This window comes from Pantherophis guttatus, chromosome 16 (assembly GCF_059756535.1).
Source record: "Pantherophis guttatus breed Tessera chromosome 16, ASM5975653v1, whole genome shotgun sequence".
NCBI lineage: Eukaryota > Metazoa > Chordata > Lepidosauria > Squamata > Colubridae > Pantherophis > Pantherophis guttatus.
The window spans coordinates 14,369,736-14,389,085 of NC_142078.1; the positions used below are offsets into that span (position 1 = coordinate 14,369,736).

Below are 19,350 nucleotides of genomic sequence, written 5' to 3' on the forward strand. Positions count from 1 at the left end.
CAAAACTGGATGGAGACACCCAACTGTTTTACGTTCAAAACGCTTTGGGGAGCCTTGGATTTCCGAACAGGCTGATGCCGTCTCAGATCGAAAGCCTGGTTTAGTTTTCTAGCCGCCACACCCCACCCCACCTCCCTTTCCCACAATGACTCAACCACTCCCAAAATAGCTTTTTTTAAACTGTGTTTCCCCGAAAATAAGACCCTGTCTTATATTTTTTTGAACCCCGAAATAAGCGCTTGGCCTTATTTTCGGGGAGGTCTTATTATTTTGGGGCGTGTGGAGCAAGATGGGGCTTCTCTTGCCATCTTATCTGATTTCCAGCTTTCCAAATTGTCGTCGATTTCCAGAAGTGACGACAACGGGGCGCCGCAATTGCTACCGGTTCTCCGAGCCGCCCGCCACGATCGCTACCGGATCGGGCGATCCGGTCTGAACCGGGAGCATTTCACCCGTGGTTTAGATCAAGAGGTGATCTTCTCGTGTGAAGCTGAAATAAACCATTTTGCAAGCGATAGCAGAGAAAGAGCAGATGGATTCCAACCGGTTGCATTTTCTTTAGCCTTTTTTCTCCACCGTCAAGTTCGGCCAGGTTGAAGACGTTCAGATTCGCCTCCTTGAGGGACACTGGCCAACCCTACGTGTATCCAGGAGAAGCCCCTCCCAGCAGGACTTCCAGTCCTTGAAGGCATCTCGCCAAAGGAACAAGCAAGAAAAGTCAAGAAATCTCCAGGGTTAATTCAAACCGAAAAAAAGAAAGAAAATGTATTGTACCACAAATTAGGTCTCGCTCGAAGCCAATCACATCCATCGTTAAAAAGAGTCCATTATGTACACAGTGGCCTACCCAGAGAAGAGGCTTTCCCTATAGACATACATACGCCTGGGAGTAGTTTTATGTTCTCTCTGTACAAGGAAAGGAAAAGTGCATTTGTCGCTACAAACCCTCGGCCTTGCTCTGGCCAGCTTCACAATTCAAAACAACGGCCAATGGAAGCTCTCTTTTCTACAGAATTAGCTGAACCCCCATCTCGAAGGGAACCTGGCCAGCCTTTGCCCATTTCCTTCCGTCAAATCGAAAGACGACCAGCCTACTACCCAGCTGGTGTAAAAGATACTCGTTGCTTAGCAATGTGCAGGAAAATAGTGGCGCGGAACTGCAATTAGCAGGGTTTTTTATTATTATTATTATTATCGTTAAAGAGGGGCCTGCTGCACCGTCTCTAAATAATTTCGTAAAAACACTGTAGTTTTATTCCCAAAAGGTATGGCTTCGGTCGGCTTTTGGGGTGGGGGAAAAAACATTGTTCTTTAAAGTTCAAATGAACCTCGAGTATTCCAGGATGTGAGTGTGAATTTGTTTTTTGTTTTTTAAAAAGGAGTGGGGGAAAAAGCAGCCATACAGGTTTAACTGTCCATGCTTGCTTTCGGGCGGAGGATGAGCGTGGCTGCAATTAGCCCGTCTTAAAACCACTCATCGCTCAGATGGTTTTTTTACCGTGCGCAACGCGCCCAAATCTATAGTTTCCATTCCTGCAAACTAGGTGGCTAACCCCTTTGCCACCAATACATCTGGGGTGTTTTTTTTTAATTGTTAAAAAAAACCAGCTAGAGCACTGCGGAGGCCTGCTTAAAACGGTTTTTCTTTTAAGAAAAAAAAGAAAGAAAGAAAGAAAGAAACAATAAAATCCAGCCAGGTGGAAAGTTATTTAGAGCTACTTCCTTCCACCCACCCACCCAAACCGTTGGTAGCCTCCAACTGAGCCTGTTAGTAACCTTTCGTGATGTAGTGTTAATAGGCTGAAGGTGGCGGGGTTTGGTATGTACGTATCTGAGAAAGCCGAAATGCTTTCTGTCTCCTTAAGGATTACATCCCACCAGAAAAGGTCGGAAAGGCTTCTGGAGATGTTGGTAGCCTGCCAAAGCCCAAAGGCACCTTAGATACCACCTACAGTAACTCTTTTCGGTCCACAAGGCAGGGGCAAGAGAGGCCCCCTTTTAACAGGTCAGCTTTGTAAACCTCTTCCTCGTCCCCCACCCCGAGTCCGTGGCACGCTGTGGGTCACCGCCGTCAAAGCCAGCGTTGTTGGGTGCATCTTTTCATAGAAAACCACAAAGACAACAACCACCCCCACCAAACCCAACAACCGGAGCAGAACATCTCGGCGCAGCTTCAGGACCACATCAACCTTGGGTTGGAGACGGACGGTCGGACGCTCCCTCGGGGAAGCGGCTTGGATCCGAACCAGGACATCTGAAAGAAGGGGGATCACCGGAATTAGAGGCAGAGTTCTAAACGGCTCTCTGAAACTTCCCTCCGACCTGCTTAAGGTGTGTGTTGTGGCCCACCGGCAGCCAATGGAGCTGGCAGCAGAGTCGGACAGTGAGGAGGTTGGGGAGGAACTTGGAAAAGCTGGGACGAGGGCTCTGCGTCAGAGGCAGAGAGGTGGCCAAGGCCATCTGACAGTTATGTGCAGCCTCACAGCAGCGAGGCAGGAGAACAGTGGGAGCCTGTTCCCAGTGTGCGCATGAGCTACCAGACGACAAGAACAATTAAGAAAACAGGGTCGACTTGGGAGTAAGGCTTGGAGATGATTGGCCCCTCCCATAAGACATAAATAGAAGAGCGAATGGGATGTGAGTTTTTCAAGAAGCGATTAGTTCATCTGGCCGATTCAAGATTTGGAAACTCTGTTTGTGACTCTGTGCCAAGTTTGGCCTTGCCCTGCCTCTGGAAATTAGCTCTCTGGCAGCATCCCATGTGAGACAGGTTTTTTTTTTTTTTTTTGATTTATATGCCGCCCTTCTCCGGAGACTCAGGGCGGCTTACAATGCGCTCAGCAATAGCCTTCATCCTTTTGTATATTTATACAAAGTCAGCTTATTGCCCCCACAAACTGGGTCCTCAATAAGGATGGAAGGCTGAGTCAACCTTGAGCCTGGCGAGATTCGAACCTGCAGTAATTGCAGGCAGCTGGTCTTAATAACAGGGTGCTTTAGACCACTGTACTACCAAGGCTCTGTTGGGTGTGGATAACCTTCCTCTGAAAGATTGTTGATTATTAAGCCTCGCGGACTGTAAATGACAGTAATTTACAGTCGTATAAATAAAAGAGGTTTTATTTATAAAATGAATAAAATGGTTAGAACGCAGTAACTCATTGCCGACTGCCATCAGTTTGATCCTGACCGGCTCAAGATTGACTCAGCCTTTCATCCTTCCGAGATGGGTAAAATGAGGACCCAGACTGTTGGGGGGCAAGAGGCTGACTTTGTAAACCGCTTAGAGAGGGCTGTAAAAGCACTGTGAAGCAATATATAAGTCTAAGTGCTATTGCTATTTTGGGAAGCGTGTTACATGCTCAGGATGAACCTCATTGCATACCAGGTGCGTGTCTGAGCATCGGCGGCCCCTTACCTTGTACTCCAAGGTTTCCTTGACCATGTTTTCTTCCTCTGGGGAGAAGTTGAGTAGCACAGACAAAGCCTTGATCAAATGAAGGGCCTGAAACGCCACCGGAGAGACCAGGTGACCAAAAAAAAAAAGGAAAATTTTACATGGTAAATTGGATCACTGAAGTAAGCGACCAGAAAACCAGCACTTAAGCATTAAAAAAATAAAATCAATTTTCTCTTCTGAATTGCCCAGCAGAGGTTTAGCGGGTCATTTTTCATGTATATAAATTATAAATGTGCCAAAATATAAAAGTGCGATGCCTTTCGATCTTTGCCTAAACCTTTACTGTAAATGTTCCAACTTTGAGACGTGGGGTATAATTTATAAACAGAGGTACCTTGTCAAGGTAAATAACCAATTTTCTCATCTATATTTGACCTTTTCTCACCTTCCTTTAATAAAGACCCTGCAAAAGGTAGAAATCCTTACCCTGAAAAGGCTCCCCTTGCCCAAAAGCCATGATAAACTAAGCTCATCAATATATATAGATATAGATACAGATTTATATAAATATATTTTCCCTTTTACCTCCGATTCCCGGCAGGACATAAATTTTAGCACCACGTGCTTCAGATACTCAAAGTTGATCTCTCGGGAATCGCTCAGATCCGAGTTGTTTGTTACCGTCAAACCAGCCGTGGGCACTTCAGGGATTTCACCATCAGGTCTAATTTTCTGAAAGGAGAAAAATAAAGAGCTGGGTTGAAGGGCAAGAGGGAGCCGAGCGTCGTGCAGAGTGCAAAGGCTGTGTCAGTCAGGGCCCTATGCTATCAAACACTGCACCGAGAAAAAACCCCAGGGCGTCAATCTACATAATCCAGGCATGCAAGAGAATTTTTATTATTCAATTTTTTATGTTATTATACAAAATATAAAATACAAAAAGAAAAGAAGAAATTAAGGGCGGGAAAGGGGATGGGGAAAAGGGGGTGTAAAATACAAGGGGGAAGAAAAGAAAAAAGAGGGAGGGAAGAAGGAAGAAAGGAATAGCAATGATACTTAGACTTATATACTGCTTCACAGTGCTTTATAGCTCTCTCTAAGCGGTTTACAGTCAGCCTCTTGCCCCCCAACAATCTGGGTCCTCATTTGACTCACCTCGGAAGGAGGGAAGGCTGAGTCAGCATTGAGCAGGTCAGGTTCAAACTGCTGGCAGTGGGCAGAAATAGCCTGCAATACTATATTGTAACCACTGTGCCACCATGGCCCTTCCTTCCTTCCTTCCTTCCTTCCTTCCTTCCTTCCTTCCTTCCTTCCTTCCTTCCCTCCCTCCCTCCCTCCCTCCCTCCCTCCCTCCCTCCCTCCACACTTAGCACTAGTACGTAGACTTATCTACCGCTTCACAGTGCTTTGCAGCACTCTAAATGGTTTACAGAGTCAGCCTCTTGCCCCTCAACAATCTGGGTCCTCATTTGACCGACCTCGGAAGGAGGGAAGGCTGAGTCAACCTTGAGCCTGGTGAGATTCGAACCGCCAAATTGCCAGCAGGCAGCAGAAGTAGCCTGCAGTACTGCATTCTAACCACTGCACCACCATGGCGAGACGGAGGGAGGACTAGCAATAACACTTAGACTTATATACCGCTTTACAGTGCTTTGCAGACCTCTCTAAGCAGTTTACAGAGTCAGCCTCTTGCCCCCCAAAAACTGGCTCCTCATTTGACCAATCTCAGAAGGTTGAAAGGCCGAGTCCACCTTGAGCCTGGTGAGATTCGAACTGCCAAATTGCAAGCAGCCGGCAGTCAGCAGAAGTAGCCTGCAGTACTGCACTCTAACCACTGGCGCCACCGCGGATAAATTTTATCCAGAAAAGTCGATACTCACAAGTTCTTTCTGCAAGGTTTTTTTGAGCTCTGCCATTCTCTGCTGCAGCTGTTTTATCATCTAGTGGGAGAAGGGGGGGAAAAAGGGGGGTGAATGGAGATCTTGAGTCCCCCAAACTTCCAAAGATACCCCCCCCCCCGAAAAAAGGAGTTACGGAGCATTCCCTGAGCATCTTCAGAAAGCAGGACAACAAGAACTGAGCAAATTCATAGTCCAAGCTGCTATTTTTGTGATCAAAATTCAGACGCTTGGCTGCCGGCTCATTTTTACGACCGCTGCGGTGTCCCACCGGATCTCCCTTTTGCGACCTTCGGACATGCAAAGTCCACAGAGAAACCGGATTCGTTTAACCACCGGGTTACTCACTTATCCACTGCATTTGATTCGCTTAACAACGGTGGCGAGAAAGGTCACAAAACGGGGCGAGATTCACTCAAACGATTTTTTTTCCGCTTAGCCACAGAAATGTTGGGCTTAATTTTGTGGTTGTAAGGCGAGGGTTACCTGTAGCTGCCTGCCCAACGGGAACTTTGAATGACAACAGATCCATGTTTGATGGCATTCAAGGCCGCAAGTTAACACGTAAAAACCAGGCTCATTAAATACAATGGCTGTTTTCGTCAAGCAACTTGTGATGGGGGCTTAACTACAATTCCCAGTTGGAATAGCCACGATGAAAGAGGCTTGGAGTTAACAGTTCCTTAAATCTGGAGGACATCAACTCTTCACCCAACGAACGGAAAAAGAGAAATAGTCCTTTTCTTGGTCAGGGGTGAAAACTCTCAGGACCCCTGGCTCAAATCTTTGTGACGCTTATCAATGTTTCTACAGTAGTGGCCAAAATTGTGGAAACCTTTCGGGGAAAGTGTATTTTCTAAAACTAGCTAATAACATTGCTTTTTGGGGGGAGTAGTACCATAAAATAACCGTATACATCAATGGAAAGATAATTGAATCAAGAATGTATTGCAATAACTTTGATGAAGGATTTGCTATCAGAATAGCAGTGACAGTATAAAGAAGACGAGTGAAAGACGTAGAAAAAACTGAGATATACAAAAATTATCACCCTAGAAAAAACGAGATATACAAAAATTATCACCATGTCAGTTAATAGTTGGGTAACCTTTAGCATGAATGACGGCCTTACAACATCTTCCCATGGAGGGAACTAAGTTTTTTTAGTTCTGCAGCTGTTATCATGTGAAACCAAGATTGAAGGATGGCTTCTATTAACTGGGTTTTATTGCTGAGTTGCTTGTTAAAGTTTCTTTAGTCGACTACATAGATTTTCAGTTGGCTTAAGAAGGTCTGGGCTATTCCCAGGCCATTCCAGCAGTGGAATAGGATTATCTTGAAACTCCCAAAGCAAAAGTGGTGTTATTAGCCATCAAACCTCAAAAATACACTTTTCCCAAAAGGTTTCCCACAATTTTTGGCCACTACTGTAGGCAGAAATGTGGAAGGTGTATAATTGGAAGAAACTCTTCGATGCGGCCTCCTTGTCTGGCGGTTGCAAAAGAGCCCATCTGAATCAGCCTTGGAAGAAAAACAACTCGTGAAACAAGATCATCAGAGAAAAAAAGGAAAGAAAAAGAGGTACCAAGACCAACCCACTCTTCACCTTGTTTTTTTCCGCTATCTGCTGTTCCAGGTCTTGGTTCTCCTTCTGGAGTTGGACCGCATCTGAGGAAACCAGGTCTCCGTTGGGTTCCTGCTCTCCATCTTCCGAAAGATGCAACTGGCCTTCCAAAGCCATAGATGCTAGTTCTAACACGGCGGCCTGGCCGGCGAGAAAGAACAGAGTTCAGTTATTCTGATTTTTTTTTTTAAAAAAAAAGGAACCGTTCCACAAGCGAGGTGGCACGACGTAGAGAGATCTAACCCACCAGGGCAAGATTCAGCGGCCTGCCTGCATTTGAAAGATGAACGTCACTCTTTTAAAGGCAGAAAAGTCCACATTTTGGATAGAGTGGATCATTGGTATGAAAGAGGGGTCAAAGAGTCCATCTATGTTCTCATATTCGATTGCAGAAAAAGGACTTCAGCAACAGAGCGGTCCATGAGAGCAGCTCTGTAGCGGATAAAAATGTTCTACAGAGAATCATTAAAACTGCCCAGAATATCATCGGGCTCCAGCTACCAGCCCTGGACGACATCTTCGAATCTCGCTGTTTAAGAAAGTTGCATAACGTTCTCAGAGACTCTTCCCATCCTGCTTACAATCTTTTTGGACTGTTGCCTTCTGGCAGAAGATACAGAACCATTAAAACTCGGACTGCACATTTTCTGAATCGTTTTTATCCCAGAGCTATAATTGCACTCAACAAATGAACTAAAGGGCCACCATCAGTGAGCTGTTGGACAGCATGACTTGGTCTGTTGTGTGGATGTTTGGGTGGTTTAGGGGTGGAGAATTTGTGGTGGGTGGGAGCGTATTTGGGGATTGTTATGTGTGTTGGACCTGGTCTTTGGATGTTAAATGAATTTCGTTATATTGTGTATACACGTACAATGACAATAAAGTTATTATGATGATGATGATTATTGGATTAGGGATTTTCTGTCTTCACTATGAGTTGTATTGTGTTGGGGGGGGCACTGAGGGAGTGCCACCAATCTCATTGTACATACATTGTGCGCTGACAATAAAGATTTGAAACTGAAATGGAAGAGCTTCTAGCAAACTCAGGAGGAATAAAAAAAGATTTCTGGATCAACCAAAGAGATTTCTGGGATCTAATGTGATCTTCCAAATCAGTGTTTTTTCTCAACCTTGGCAGCTTTTGAAGATGTGCGGGACTTCCACGCCCAGAATTCTCCAGCCAGCAGGCTGGGTGGGTCAGTTGGAGTGGTGATGGGGGTTTGCGATTCGGCAATGCCGGCTGGAGAATTCTGGGAGTTGGAAGTCTCGCACATCTTCAAAAGCTGCCAAGGTTGGGAAACCCTCTGCTCAATGATTCTGGGAAAGCCTCCAAGTAGGAGACGAAAGCAGTTGCTCTCTAGATTTTAGTATCCGCTGCGTTTTGCCAAGAGTCTGAACCAAAATTCCACCCTGTGCCTTGCCTTGCGCCTTATGGAACCTTCGACCTGTTCAAAAGATATACAGGACACAGAATCGAGGTTCCTGGGGATGAAATCCACTCACTTGCTTCTCACTGGCGAACAGGCGTTCTGCCTCTTCCTGGTGCTGCGCCTGGAGAACCCGCAGCTGCTCTTGCATGGCGGCTTCCTTCTCCGCAGCCTGGCCCTGGCACGTCTCGAGGCTGGATTGCAACTGGTGCATCTGCAGCAAAAGCAGGTCGTGGCCTGGAGAAAAAGGGACAGAGTGGAACACCGAGGTGGGGAGAAGCCAGTGGCGAAATCTGAACCGGTTTGCTACAAACAGGTTGCGCAACAAACAGATTTTGAGAGAAAGAATGAATGAATGAATGAATGAATGAATGAATGAATGAATGAATGAATGAATTAATTAATTAATTAATTTGCTCTCTGTATTGGTGCTGGCGAACGGTCTCACCTTGCCTTAAGGATTTTGCCTCTTCCTCTCGTTTCAGGAGACTGTCCGTTTTGGCTGCAATCTGTTGCTCCTTTTCCTGTAACGACAAGGCCAGATCTGAAACCTGACCAGAAGAAGAAGACAAAAAAAATCCATCAGTTGTCAGAATGAGATGCCACTCTTAAAGCATTGTCGCTATTATGTCTGGTTAAAACCCACCCTTAAGTTTCCTTAGCGACCTGGTCTTGTCTCAGCACTTGTGCTTGCTCAAATTTCAAACACCCCTCAGGGTGTTTCTCAGTGCCAGACCTCCATACAAGGCTAACAAAGGAAGAATAGAATGGAATGGAATAGAAATTAAGGAATGGAATAGAAATTGGAGTTGAGTTGAGTTGAGTTGAGTTGAGTAGAGTAGAGTAGAGTAGAGTAGAGTAGAGTAGAGTAGAGTAGAGTAGAGTAGAGTAGAATAGAATAGAATAGAATAGAATAGAATAGAATAGAATAGAATAATAGGAATGGAATGGAATGGAATGGAATGGAATGGAATGGAATGGAATGGAATAGAATAGAGAAGAATTTAATAGGAATAGAATAGAATAGAGAAGAGTAATAGGAATAGAATAGAATAGAGAAGAATGGAATGGAATGGAATAGAATAGAAGAGTTGGAAGGGGAGAGAGAGAAAGAGAGAAACGGAGTGAGAGAGAGAAAGCAAGAGAGAGAGAGGAGAGCAATAGCCCTTAGACTTATATCCCGCTTCACAGTGCTTTTACAGCCCTCTCTAAGCGGTTTACAGAGTCAGCTTCTTTCCCCCAACAATCTTGAGTCCTCATTTTACCCACCTCGGAAGGATGGAAGGCTGAGTCAACCTTGAGCCTGGTGAGATTCAAACTGCCAAATTGCCGGCAGCCGGCAGTCAGCAGAAGTAGCCTGCGGTACTGCACTCTAACCACTGGCGCCACCACGGCTCATGCTGCTGTCACTCATAACGGCAGCAGAGATGAAACCACAGCGTACTACGATTCAGCTGAGCTTCCTACCAATTACCCATCCTCCAGTCTCGCCATGTGAGAACTCTTAAATCAAAAAGATAAGCTATGGGGCAGGGTGCAAACTCGGTTAGCAGAAAGGTTCCACATCCAGCCTTCCAAAGACCAAAGGCAATCTGAGTTCAACGGCTGCCTCCAAGATGGTTAAGAGTACAGTACTGCAGTATACTTCGGCTGACTGCCAGCTGACTGCAATTTGGCAGTTCGAATCTCACCAGGCTCAAGGTTGACTCAGCCTCCCATCCTTCCGAGGTGGGTAAAACGAGGAGCCAGATTGTTGGGGGGCAAGAAGCTGACTCTGTAAACTGCTTAGAGAGGGCTGGAAAGCACTGTGAAGCGGTATATAAGTCTAAGTGCTATTGCTAGTCCTTCCTTCCTTCCTTCCTTCCGGTTGACTCAGTCTTCTATCCATCCTTCCAAGGTGGGTAAAATGAGGACCCAGATTGTTGGGGGGCCAAGAGGCCGACTCTGTAACCACTTAGAGAGGGCTGTAAAGCACTGTGAAGCGGTATGTAAGTCTATGGCTATTGCTATACATTCCCTACCTGCTGCTGCAGAGACGTGCTCCGTTTCGATGTCTCCTCCAAGGCTTCAGTGTTGCTGCTCAGTTGCGCCTGCCAAGCAAGCAAGAATTCTGGGGTTAGAAGGCAGATCGTTCCCAGTAACTACGAGCAAGAGGGGGACAAGGTCACCTCCTACCAGAAACGAACCCCAACTCAAAGTTGGGGTTTGAGTGGGCAGCGGGTATTCTTATCCAATGACAGAGATGGACAATGCAAATAGCATCTGAAGGTTTTGGGGTTAATGCAGTGGTAAAATCCTCGGGGTTTGCCACTGGTTCGCTGCCCACTTATGCGCGATGAGTGCCAAAAGTGCGTGGAAAAAGGAGGCTTAAGAAGGTAAGTAGAACAGCGAGGGGGGGAGGGAACAGCTGTGCCGCGCGATTTAGATTCGCTAGAAAGCAGGATTTCTAGCGAATATAAATCACGCGGCACAGCTGATCGTTGGAAATACCGGTTCTCACGAACCGGTAGCTTTTTTTTTTTATTACCAATTCGCCCGAACTGGTGCGAACAGGTGGCATTTCAGTCCTGAGTTAATGACCCCAAAGGGCACAATTTCTGCTGTGGCACGCTGGACACAGGCCCCACAATGGTTAAAAATCTCGGCTCCCACCTTGACTCTTCCCAATTCCAACTCTTGTTGTCTTAAGGAACTTTCTAATCCTCCACATCTGTCCTTCAGATCGGCGTTTTCTTTCTCCAGCCGGCTCTGCGTAGGAAGAGGAAGACATACAAATGCCTGGAGGCAGAGGATTTGCACTCTTCCTAATGTCCCTCAAGCTCACCAAAAAGCTAAAGGCTGAGGGAAAGTTTGGGAAGGAGGCCTTCCTCCACACCATAAAGCCTATCCCACACTGGGTTGGGGGAGAGGGGAAGATTGGTCACGGAGAGCTTTGAAACTGAAAACAGCCAGAAGGCCAAGAAGAAAGGCCCACTCACGGACTTCTGCCTGGCAGCCTCCCTTTCCAACGTCTGAGCAGCTTCAAGGTCAGCAACCTGCTTTTCCAGCTGCTTCACTTGGTCCATCCACTGAGACTGCATGGAAGAGAGGCCTTCTCGGGATTTGACCCGCTCCGACTCCAGATCCACTTGCTGAGGAGAGGAAGAGGAGACAGAAAGAAAAGTGTTAAATGAAGAAAGGGAAGGGAAGATGAAAGGGAAGGAGAAAGGAAAGGAAGAGGTAAGGAAAAAGAAACAAAAGAAAAGAGAGAGAAAGGAGAGAGAGGAAAGGGGTAAGAGAGAAGAGAAGATAAGGGAAAGGAAAGGAAAAAAGGAAAAAGGAAAGGAAAGGAAAAAGGAAAGGAAGGGAAAAAGGAAAGGAAAAAGGAAAAAAGAAAGGAAAGGAAAGGACAGGAAAAAAAAGGAAAGGAAAGGAAAGGAAAAAAGAAAGGAAAGGAAAGGGGAAAAAAGGGGGGGAAAGGAAAGGAAAAAGGGGAAAGGAAAGGAAAGGAAAAAAGGAAAGGAAAGGAAAAAAGGAAAGGAAGCAAAAAAGGAAAAAGGAAAGGAAAAAGGAAAGGAAAAAAGAAAGGAAAGGAAAGGACAGGAAAAAAAAGGAAAGGAAAAAGGAAAAAAGGAAAGGAAAGGGAAAAAAGGGGGGAAAAGGAAAGGAAAAAAGGAAAAAGGAAAGGAAAGGAAGGGAAAAAGGAAAAGAAAGGAAAAAGGAAAGGAAAAAGGAAAAAAGAAAGGAAAGGACAGGAAAAAAAGGAAAGGAAAAAGGAAAGGAAAAAAGGAAAAAGGAAAGGAAAGGAAAGGAAGGGAAAAAGGAAAAGAAAGGAAAAAGGAAAGGAAAAAGGAAAAAAGAAAGGAAAGGACAGGAAAAAAAGGAAAGGAAAAAGGAAAGGAAAGGAAAAAGGAAAAAAGAAAGGAAAGGAAAGGAAAGGAAAAAGGGGAAAGGAAAGGAAAGGGAAAAGTCTAACCCTCCATGAGGTGCATAACTGCTTAGAAGAAAAAAATTGAGGCAATGAGAAAGAAACCCAAGTTTCATGGAAGGCTCGGAACAGAAACTGGCTGCTGATCCGCCTTGAATTCCTGAGGATGATTTAACTTCAGGCCGAGACAAATCCCTTCTGCTTCTGCGTCTTCTCGCTGCCTGTCAAGGATCTTTCCCCTCTGCCTCGTTCGGAGCAACGTTACCAGAAATGGAATCTCTTCTCGGGCCGCTTACCAGCTTTTGGAGCTGCAATTCCTTCCCCCTGAGCTCATCTTGGCTCCTGGCCACGGCCTCTTTGGCCAGATGGAGGGCTTGTTCCAAATCCTGCAGCTACAAAGAAACGAGAGGCTGTTTTTTCTTCGGCTCCTGGCCCTTTGGTTCCTCCTGTCTGTCTCTCCCTCCTTCCTGCCCTGCAAGGATCTTGAAGAAAGCATTTCTTTACCTGCTGCGACCTGCTCGCCTGGAGATGCCGGAGGGATTCCTCCTTCTCTCTCCGGCCCGCTTCTTCCGTGGCCAACCTGCAGTTTAGCTGGCTGATCTGGAGAATAGAATAGAATAAGAGAGTTGGAAGGGACCTTGGAGGTCTTCTAGTCCAACCCCCTTCTTAGGCAGGAAACCCTACACCACTTCAGACAAATGGTTGTCCTACATCTTCTTAAAAACCTCCAGTGTTGGAGCATTTACAACTTCTGCAGGCAAGTTGTTCCACTGATTAATTGTTCTAACTGTCAGGAAATTTCTCCTTAGTTGCTTCTCTCCTTGATTACTTTCCACCCGTTGCTTCTTGTCCTGCCCTCATGTGCTTTGGAGAACAGCTTGACTCCCTCTTCTTTGGGGCAGCCCCTGAGATACTGGAAGACTGCTATCCTGTATCCCTTAGTCCTTCTTTTCATTAAACTAGACATACCCAGTTCCTGCAACCGTTCTTCATATGTTTTAGCCTCCAGACTCCTAATCCTCTTTGTTGCTCTTCTCTGCACTCTTTCTAGTCTCTCCACATCTTTTTTACATCATGGCGACCAAAATTCGATGCAGTATTCCAAGTGTGGCTTTACCAAGGCCTTATAAAGTGGTATTAACACTTCACATGATCTTGATTCTATCCCTTTGTTGATGCAGCCTAGAACTGTGTTGGCTTTTTTGGCAGCTGCTGCACACGGCTGGCTCCTATTTAAATGGTTGTCCACTAGGACTCCCAAGATCCCTCTCACAGTTACTACTATTGAGCAAGGTACCACATATACTGTACCTGTGCAGAGTGACACACATATCCTGCAGGTGAGTCTTCCCTCCAGGAAGAGGGCAGGAACATCCCCCCTTGCAACCTGGGACAGTTTGTGTTGCTTCAGATAAATTAGGGACAATGCAAGCAAGGGGAAGGTCTCGTATCAGTGCCCCAGTCTCCAGCCCTCAAAAGCTCCTTGACTTATGACCGTAATTGAGCGCAGAATTATGGTCCTAAGTCATGTTGGTCATTAAACTGGTGAAGTGGCCATGCCTAATTTTAAGGCCTTTTTTTTTTTTTTACAGGGGTTGTTAAAAAATATCCTTTGTCCACCAAGGGCATCTTTTGGCCAGAAATTGGAAGTAAACACCAGTTTCAAGAGGGGAAAAAAACCAAATGTAAATTGCAATCAGATGATAAATTGAGGACTGATCTATAGTGGCCTCCAAGAATCTAAAACTAAGTCCAAGCAAAGGCAACTCTGTACATGCTCAGTGAATCTCGCAACCCCAAATATCACAAACCGGAAGTACTCAAGACTTCTTTAAAATTAATCTCTTGGCCTTTACCAAGCCAAGAATTTCCCCCAGAAATATAAGCAATGGAATCAGTTTCTTTTCGGACCAAAGAGACTCTCAAGATTGGACAGATTGATTTTACGTGGCCTTACCTGAGTTTCCAGGAGATTTTGGCTCTCCTTGTGACCGGTTTGGGCCGTCAGGAGCTCTTGTCGAGTGTCTTCCAGGCTTTGCTCGAGAGCACTTTTCTGGAAGGGGAAGGAGAGGAAAGAAAGAGAGAGAAAGGGAAAGGGAGAGGAGAGTAAGGAGACGAGAAAGAAAGGGAGAGGAGAGTAAGGAGAAGAATAAGAAAGGGAGAGGAGGAGAAAGTAAGGGAAAAGGAGAAAGGGAGAGGAGTAGACCGGGGAAAGGGAAAGGGAGAGGAGAGGAGAAAGAGAAAGGGAGAGGAGTGGAGTGAAGAGAAGAGGAGAAAGGGAAAGGGAAACAGAAAGGGAGAGGAGTGGAGTGAAGAGGAGAGGAGAAAGGGAAAGGGAGAGGAGAAGAGAGGAGAGGAGAGGAGAGGAGAGGAGGAGGAAAAGGAAACGAGAGGATATATTACCCCTCAGAAATTGATGGTGAGCCAACCAACAACACAAACCAATTAACAACACTAAAGTACACCCATAAACAAAATAGATTGTGCAAATTAATTCAGAAGCACTTTACGCCTTTTCCCAGGCTGACTTGTTAATTCTATCCAGATTATAACAAGGAGATCAGCAAATTCACCGTATCAGAGGCGTTGGGTTTCAGCTGCTATCATTTGCTGAAATGATAGCAAAGGAATGACAGGGATCCCAACCTCTGGAAGCCATGTGTCGAAGGGAACTGGGGTCACCAAATGAAATTTGCCCAAAGGGGGTGAGTAGAACATTCACAGTAAAGCTCTTCTCTTCTCTTCTCTTCTCTTCTCTTCTCTTCTCTTCTCTTCCTCTTCCTCTTCCTCTTCCTCTTCCAGTGATGGCTAACCTTTTTGCCATTGTGTGCCAAGAAGGGGGGGGCGGGGGAGGTTCGCGCACGTGCGTGCCCACACCCATAATTCTATGCGCCCCACCCTGCGCATGCGAGCCAACCCCCCCTCCCCCCTTGCTCCTGGCCCGTTTTTCTTTGTCACCTGGCTCCAGATCCTCTCTATGCATCTGGGGAGGGCGAAAACAGCCTTCCCCACCTACCCCAGGCCCTCCGGAGGCAGAAAACAGCCTGTTTCCCTACTTCTGGTGGGCCCAAAAGGCCTGTAAATCAGGTGGCTGGCACGCACATGCGCACCAGAGCTGAGCTGGCATGCCCACTGATATGGCTACGCGTGCCACCTGTGGTACGCGTGCCATAGGTTCGCCATCACGGTCCTATTCCTATTCCTATTCCTATTCAGACCCATAAGACTCTCTCAGTCAGTGGCTCACCTCAGCGGACCCCTCTTCCCGCTGTCCCAATCCATCTCTGCTCACCTCCCTGAACAGCTCCTGAAAATGTTCATCCCCGGAGAGGCTGCCTTCCAATCGCTTCTCCAAGACGGCTACCTTCTCCTGCAGTTGGTCCACCAGCTGAGTCTTCTCCTCCACTTGGAGAGCCATCTGTTGACAACACAGAGGAGACGCTTGGCAGCCCACCGGCTAGAGAGGCTGTCAGGCAAGCCTGCCTTACAAAGGAGAGGGGAGGTCTCCCTTCTCCGGCCTGCCCGAAAGACGTTTGTGTTGTGGTCTGCCGGCAGCCTGCGGAGCTGGCAGCAGAGTCAGACAGTGAGGAGGTTGAGGAGGAACGTGGGCCAGTCCTGGAGTCTGGGGAAGGCTCTGCGTCGGAGGCAGAGATGGGGCCAGGGCCATCTGGGAGTTATGTGTTGCCTCCGGAGCCCCCAGAGTCTGACGTCAGCGAGGCGGAGGAACAGGGGGAACCTGTTCCTAGTGCACGCATGCACAGAGCTGCCAGAAGGCAAGAACAGTTAAGACAAAAGGGACGACTCAGGAGTAAGGCTTGGAGATGATTGAGTTCTCGGCCCGGCCATTTCTTGGAGCCCAAAGCTAAGCAGGAGAATCCAAAGGAAGAGAAATCCTTATTCCCAAACTCCTACTTGTTTTCAATGTTTAAGGCCACCGGCTGAGATCTCTAACCTTTTGCCTTTGCTCTTGAAATTCCAGCTTCAGGGATCTGTGTTCTCCCTGCAGCACGTCCAGGTTCTTCTCCGCACTAGAGGCAGCCAGCTGAGCCTAGGTGAGATTCAAGAAAAAAAGAGATCCTGAAATCTACTCCGGGACATCTGATGGGTCGAGGACGTCTTTAGGGAAAGATTTCTGCCTCTGCCCCCGAGGTCAACTGTCCCTGGGATGCTTTAAGGCTGTGATAGTGAACCTATGGCACGTGTGCCAAAGGTGGCACCAGAGCCCTCTCTGTGGGCACACGCGCCGTCGCCAGCTGCTCTTCTGTTTTCCAGCGTGCACATATGCGCCAGCCAGCTGGTCTTCACAGGTGCCAGAGTGCTATAAAATGGCTTGAAAACGGCCAAAAAAACAGCCAAAAAATAGGCCGTTTTCCGGGCCATTTTCAGGTTGTTTTTTTGACTGTTTTCAGAGCATTTTTGGGGCATTTTCAGGCTGTTTTTTTGGACTGTTTTCAGGGCATTTTGGGGCCATTTCCAGGCCATTTTTGACCCCAAAAATGGCTGGGAAATGACCAAAAAACAGCTGGAAAACGGCCGGAAAAATGGCCCAAAATGCCCAAAAAACAGCCAGGAGTGGGCAGGGAATGGGGATTTTGCAGTATCCTTTCCCCAGGAGTGGGGTGGGAATGGGGATTTTGCAGTATCCTTCCCCTGGAGTGGAGTGGGAATGGAGATTTTGCAATATCCTTCCCCTGGAGTGGGGAGGGAATGGAGATTTTGCAGTATCCTTCCCCTGGAGTCGGGAGGGAATGGGGATTTTGCAATATCCTTCCCCTGGAGTGGGGTGGGAATGGAGATTTTGCAGTACCCGACACGCCCACCAAGCCACGCCCACAGAACCGGTATTAAAAAAAAAATTTGAATTTCACCAGTGACCTACCACCTGTAGAAGCCCTGCCCACTAAATTTAACAATTCCTCCCCAGGAACTACCGGTAGCCTTCTGTTGAGGAGTTGCAAAGAGCCGAACATGGCCAACTGAAGTGCTACTTTGCATAGTACATCCATCAGGAAAGTTAATTTTCTAAGAACCCGGGTTGTGTGTGCCATCTTTGGTAACCCCTCCCCTCCCTGCTCCTTTCAGAGGTTCGGCAGCTACGCACATCAGAGTGCCAGCCTCGATGGGAAGGGGGAAGAAGCAGGACAGGACCCCACATGTCACACAACCAACCTCCTGCAGATCTACGGACAGGCGTTGGACGTAGGATTGCAGCTCTTGGCTCCGCTCTTCCAAGCTGGTGATTTTGTTTTCTGCGCTCTCCCTGGCATCTCTGAGCTCATCCCTGCGTGGAAGATGGGAAGAGAAACTTTTGAGCCAACAGATCAAATTCAGAAGCTCTTCTCGGTCAAAGCTCGAAGCCTGGAGATTTTTCCCTGTTCCTAGCCAGAAGGAAAATCTTTCTAGTGAGCACACGACGTTCAACGTCAGCAAGAGAATCAAACAAGAGCCTTGATAGTACAGTGGTCTACGCACCCTGTTATTAACACAGCTGCCTGCAATTTCTGCTGGTTCGAATCTCTCCAAGGCTCAAGGTTGACTCAGCCTTCCATCCTTTCTAAGGTAGGTGAAATGAGGACCCAGTTTGTGGGGGCAATAAGCTGACTTTGTATAAAATATACAAAAGTATGAAGGCTATTGCTTAACGCATTGTAAGCCGCCCTGAGTCTCCGGAGAAGGGCGGCATATAAATCAAATTAAAAAAAAAAAAAAAACAGGATCCAATCTGGGTCGGTCACTGAAATATGTAATATAGTTAATGTATATAAATAACATATTTTATTTATTTATTTTTTTACAATCTTGTAACACTATCCTGGGACACGCACAGTTGCCTTCATTTCTGCGAATCAAGTAAACGGTGTCCAGATCAACAATTTAAGACATGCTGATGATACAGTTCTGCTCGCCAGTAAGCATGAAGACCTTCAGCTCCTCATCAACAGTCTCAGAAATATCTGAAAAATACGGCTTGACACCTCAAAAACCAAGATCATGGCAAACAACCCCTTAATTTGCCACGGATCAATTCGGAAGGAATACCACTAGAAAAAGTTGAAAGGATCACGTACCTCGATTTTAATTTACATGAAAGCTGGGACGTGATCAGGGAAGTAAAGACAAGGATAGAGAAAGCTCGAACGGCATTCTTCAAAATGAAAAAGATATTCTGCAGTCACGGCAGAAGCCTAAGACTGAAAATCAAGCTTGTCAGATGCTCCATCTTTTCTATCCTGCTCTACGGAGTGGAGAGTTGGTCCCTGACAGAAAACCACTTGAAGAAAGTAGAAGCATTTGAAATGTGGATTTCACAGACGGCTGTTACGTACAAGCTGCGTTGACAAAATCACAAATAAGGAGGTGATAAGCCAGCCGCCTGGAAAGCTAAAGGAAATTATCAAAGCCATTAAAAAGCGAAAGTTAGAATATTTTGGACCTGTGATGCGACACCCATCAAAATACGGCATCCTTCACTTAATACTTCAGGGAAAGGTTGAAGGCAAACAAGGTCCAGGCAGAAGAAGAAGATCATGGCTTCAAAACTTAAGGGAACGGTTTGGACAAAACTCAGCAGCACTTTTTCATGCGGCAGTTGACAAAAATAGAATTGCCAACATGATAGCCAACGTCCGATGACGGATATGGCACAAGAAGAAGACGACGTGCGAATCAAACCGGTTTGCCCAAGGAGGAGATACTCAAAATGGCCATTGGTCAATGTCCAGAGAAGACGGTTCACATGGTAATTACAGAGTGGGGTTTTTTTTTTACACCTGTAAACATCTAGAGAGGTGGGATATTTTATAGTCAGGTGTGTCTAATCCGTGGTCCTGGGCAGCTAGTAATGCAGCCCCACGAGATTGTAAAAACATAAAAGGAATTGTGTTACTTAACGATGTTATACATTTTGTATGTGGCCCAAGACAATTCCTCTTCACTCAAGGCAGCCCAGATAAGCCAAAAGGTTTATTTATTAAATTTATTGGCCCGCCTGTCTTACGACAGGGTAACGCTGAGCAGCTGGACAGCCATGTAGGTTGGAGACCGTAACAGGTTCTTTCAGTTGGAAGTCTTGTTAGGTCAACTCTTCATTG

At 46.4% G+C, this 19,350-nt stretch overlaps 1 protein-coding gene across 4 annotated transcripts in view; it reads right to left on the minus strand.

Annotated features, from left to right (window-relative positions):
• Positions 1-735: 735 nt before the first annotated feature.
• Positions 736-19,350, minus strand: part of GOLGA1 (golgin A1) — a 29,426-nt gene continuing 10,811 nt past the window's right edge. For all 4 annotated transcript variants that reach the window (XM_087879943.1, XM_087879944.1, XM_087879945.1 and 1 more), the window contains 16 exons: positions 17,429-17,540; positions 16,212-16,307; positions 15,552-15,677; positions 14,217-14,312; positions 12,764-12,859; positions 12,556-12,651; positions 11,331-11,483; positions 11,005-11,100; positions 10,374-10,442; positions 8,801-8,903; positions 8,429-8,589; positions 6,905-7,063; positions 5,281-5,340; positions 3,986-4,132; positions 3,419-3,505; positions 736-2,254 (listed from right to left, as the gene is read on the minus strand). In XM_087879943.1, coding sequence (XP_087736069.1) covers positions 2,174-2,254; positions 3,419-3,505; positions 3,986-4,132; positions 5,281-5,340; positions 6,905-7,063; positions 8,429-8,589; positions 8,801-8,903; positions 10,374-10,442; positions 11,005-11,100; positions 11,331-11,483; positions 12,556-12,651; positions 12,764-12,859; positions 14,217-14,312; positions 15,552-15,677; positions 16,212-16,307; positions 17,429-17,540 — 1,738 coding nt within the window. In that variant the 3' untranslated portion in view covers positions 736-2,173. The remainder of the gene's footprint in view (positions 2,255-3,418; positions 3,506-3,985; positions 4,133-5,280; positions 5,341-6,904; positions 7,064-8,428; positions 8,590-8,800; positions 8,904-10,373; positions 10,443-11,004; positions 11,101-11,330; positions 11,484-12,555; positions 12,652-12,763; positions 12,860-14,216; positions 14,313-15,551; positions 15,678-16,211; positions 16,308-17,428; positions 17,541-19,350) is intronic.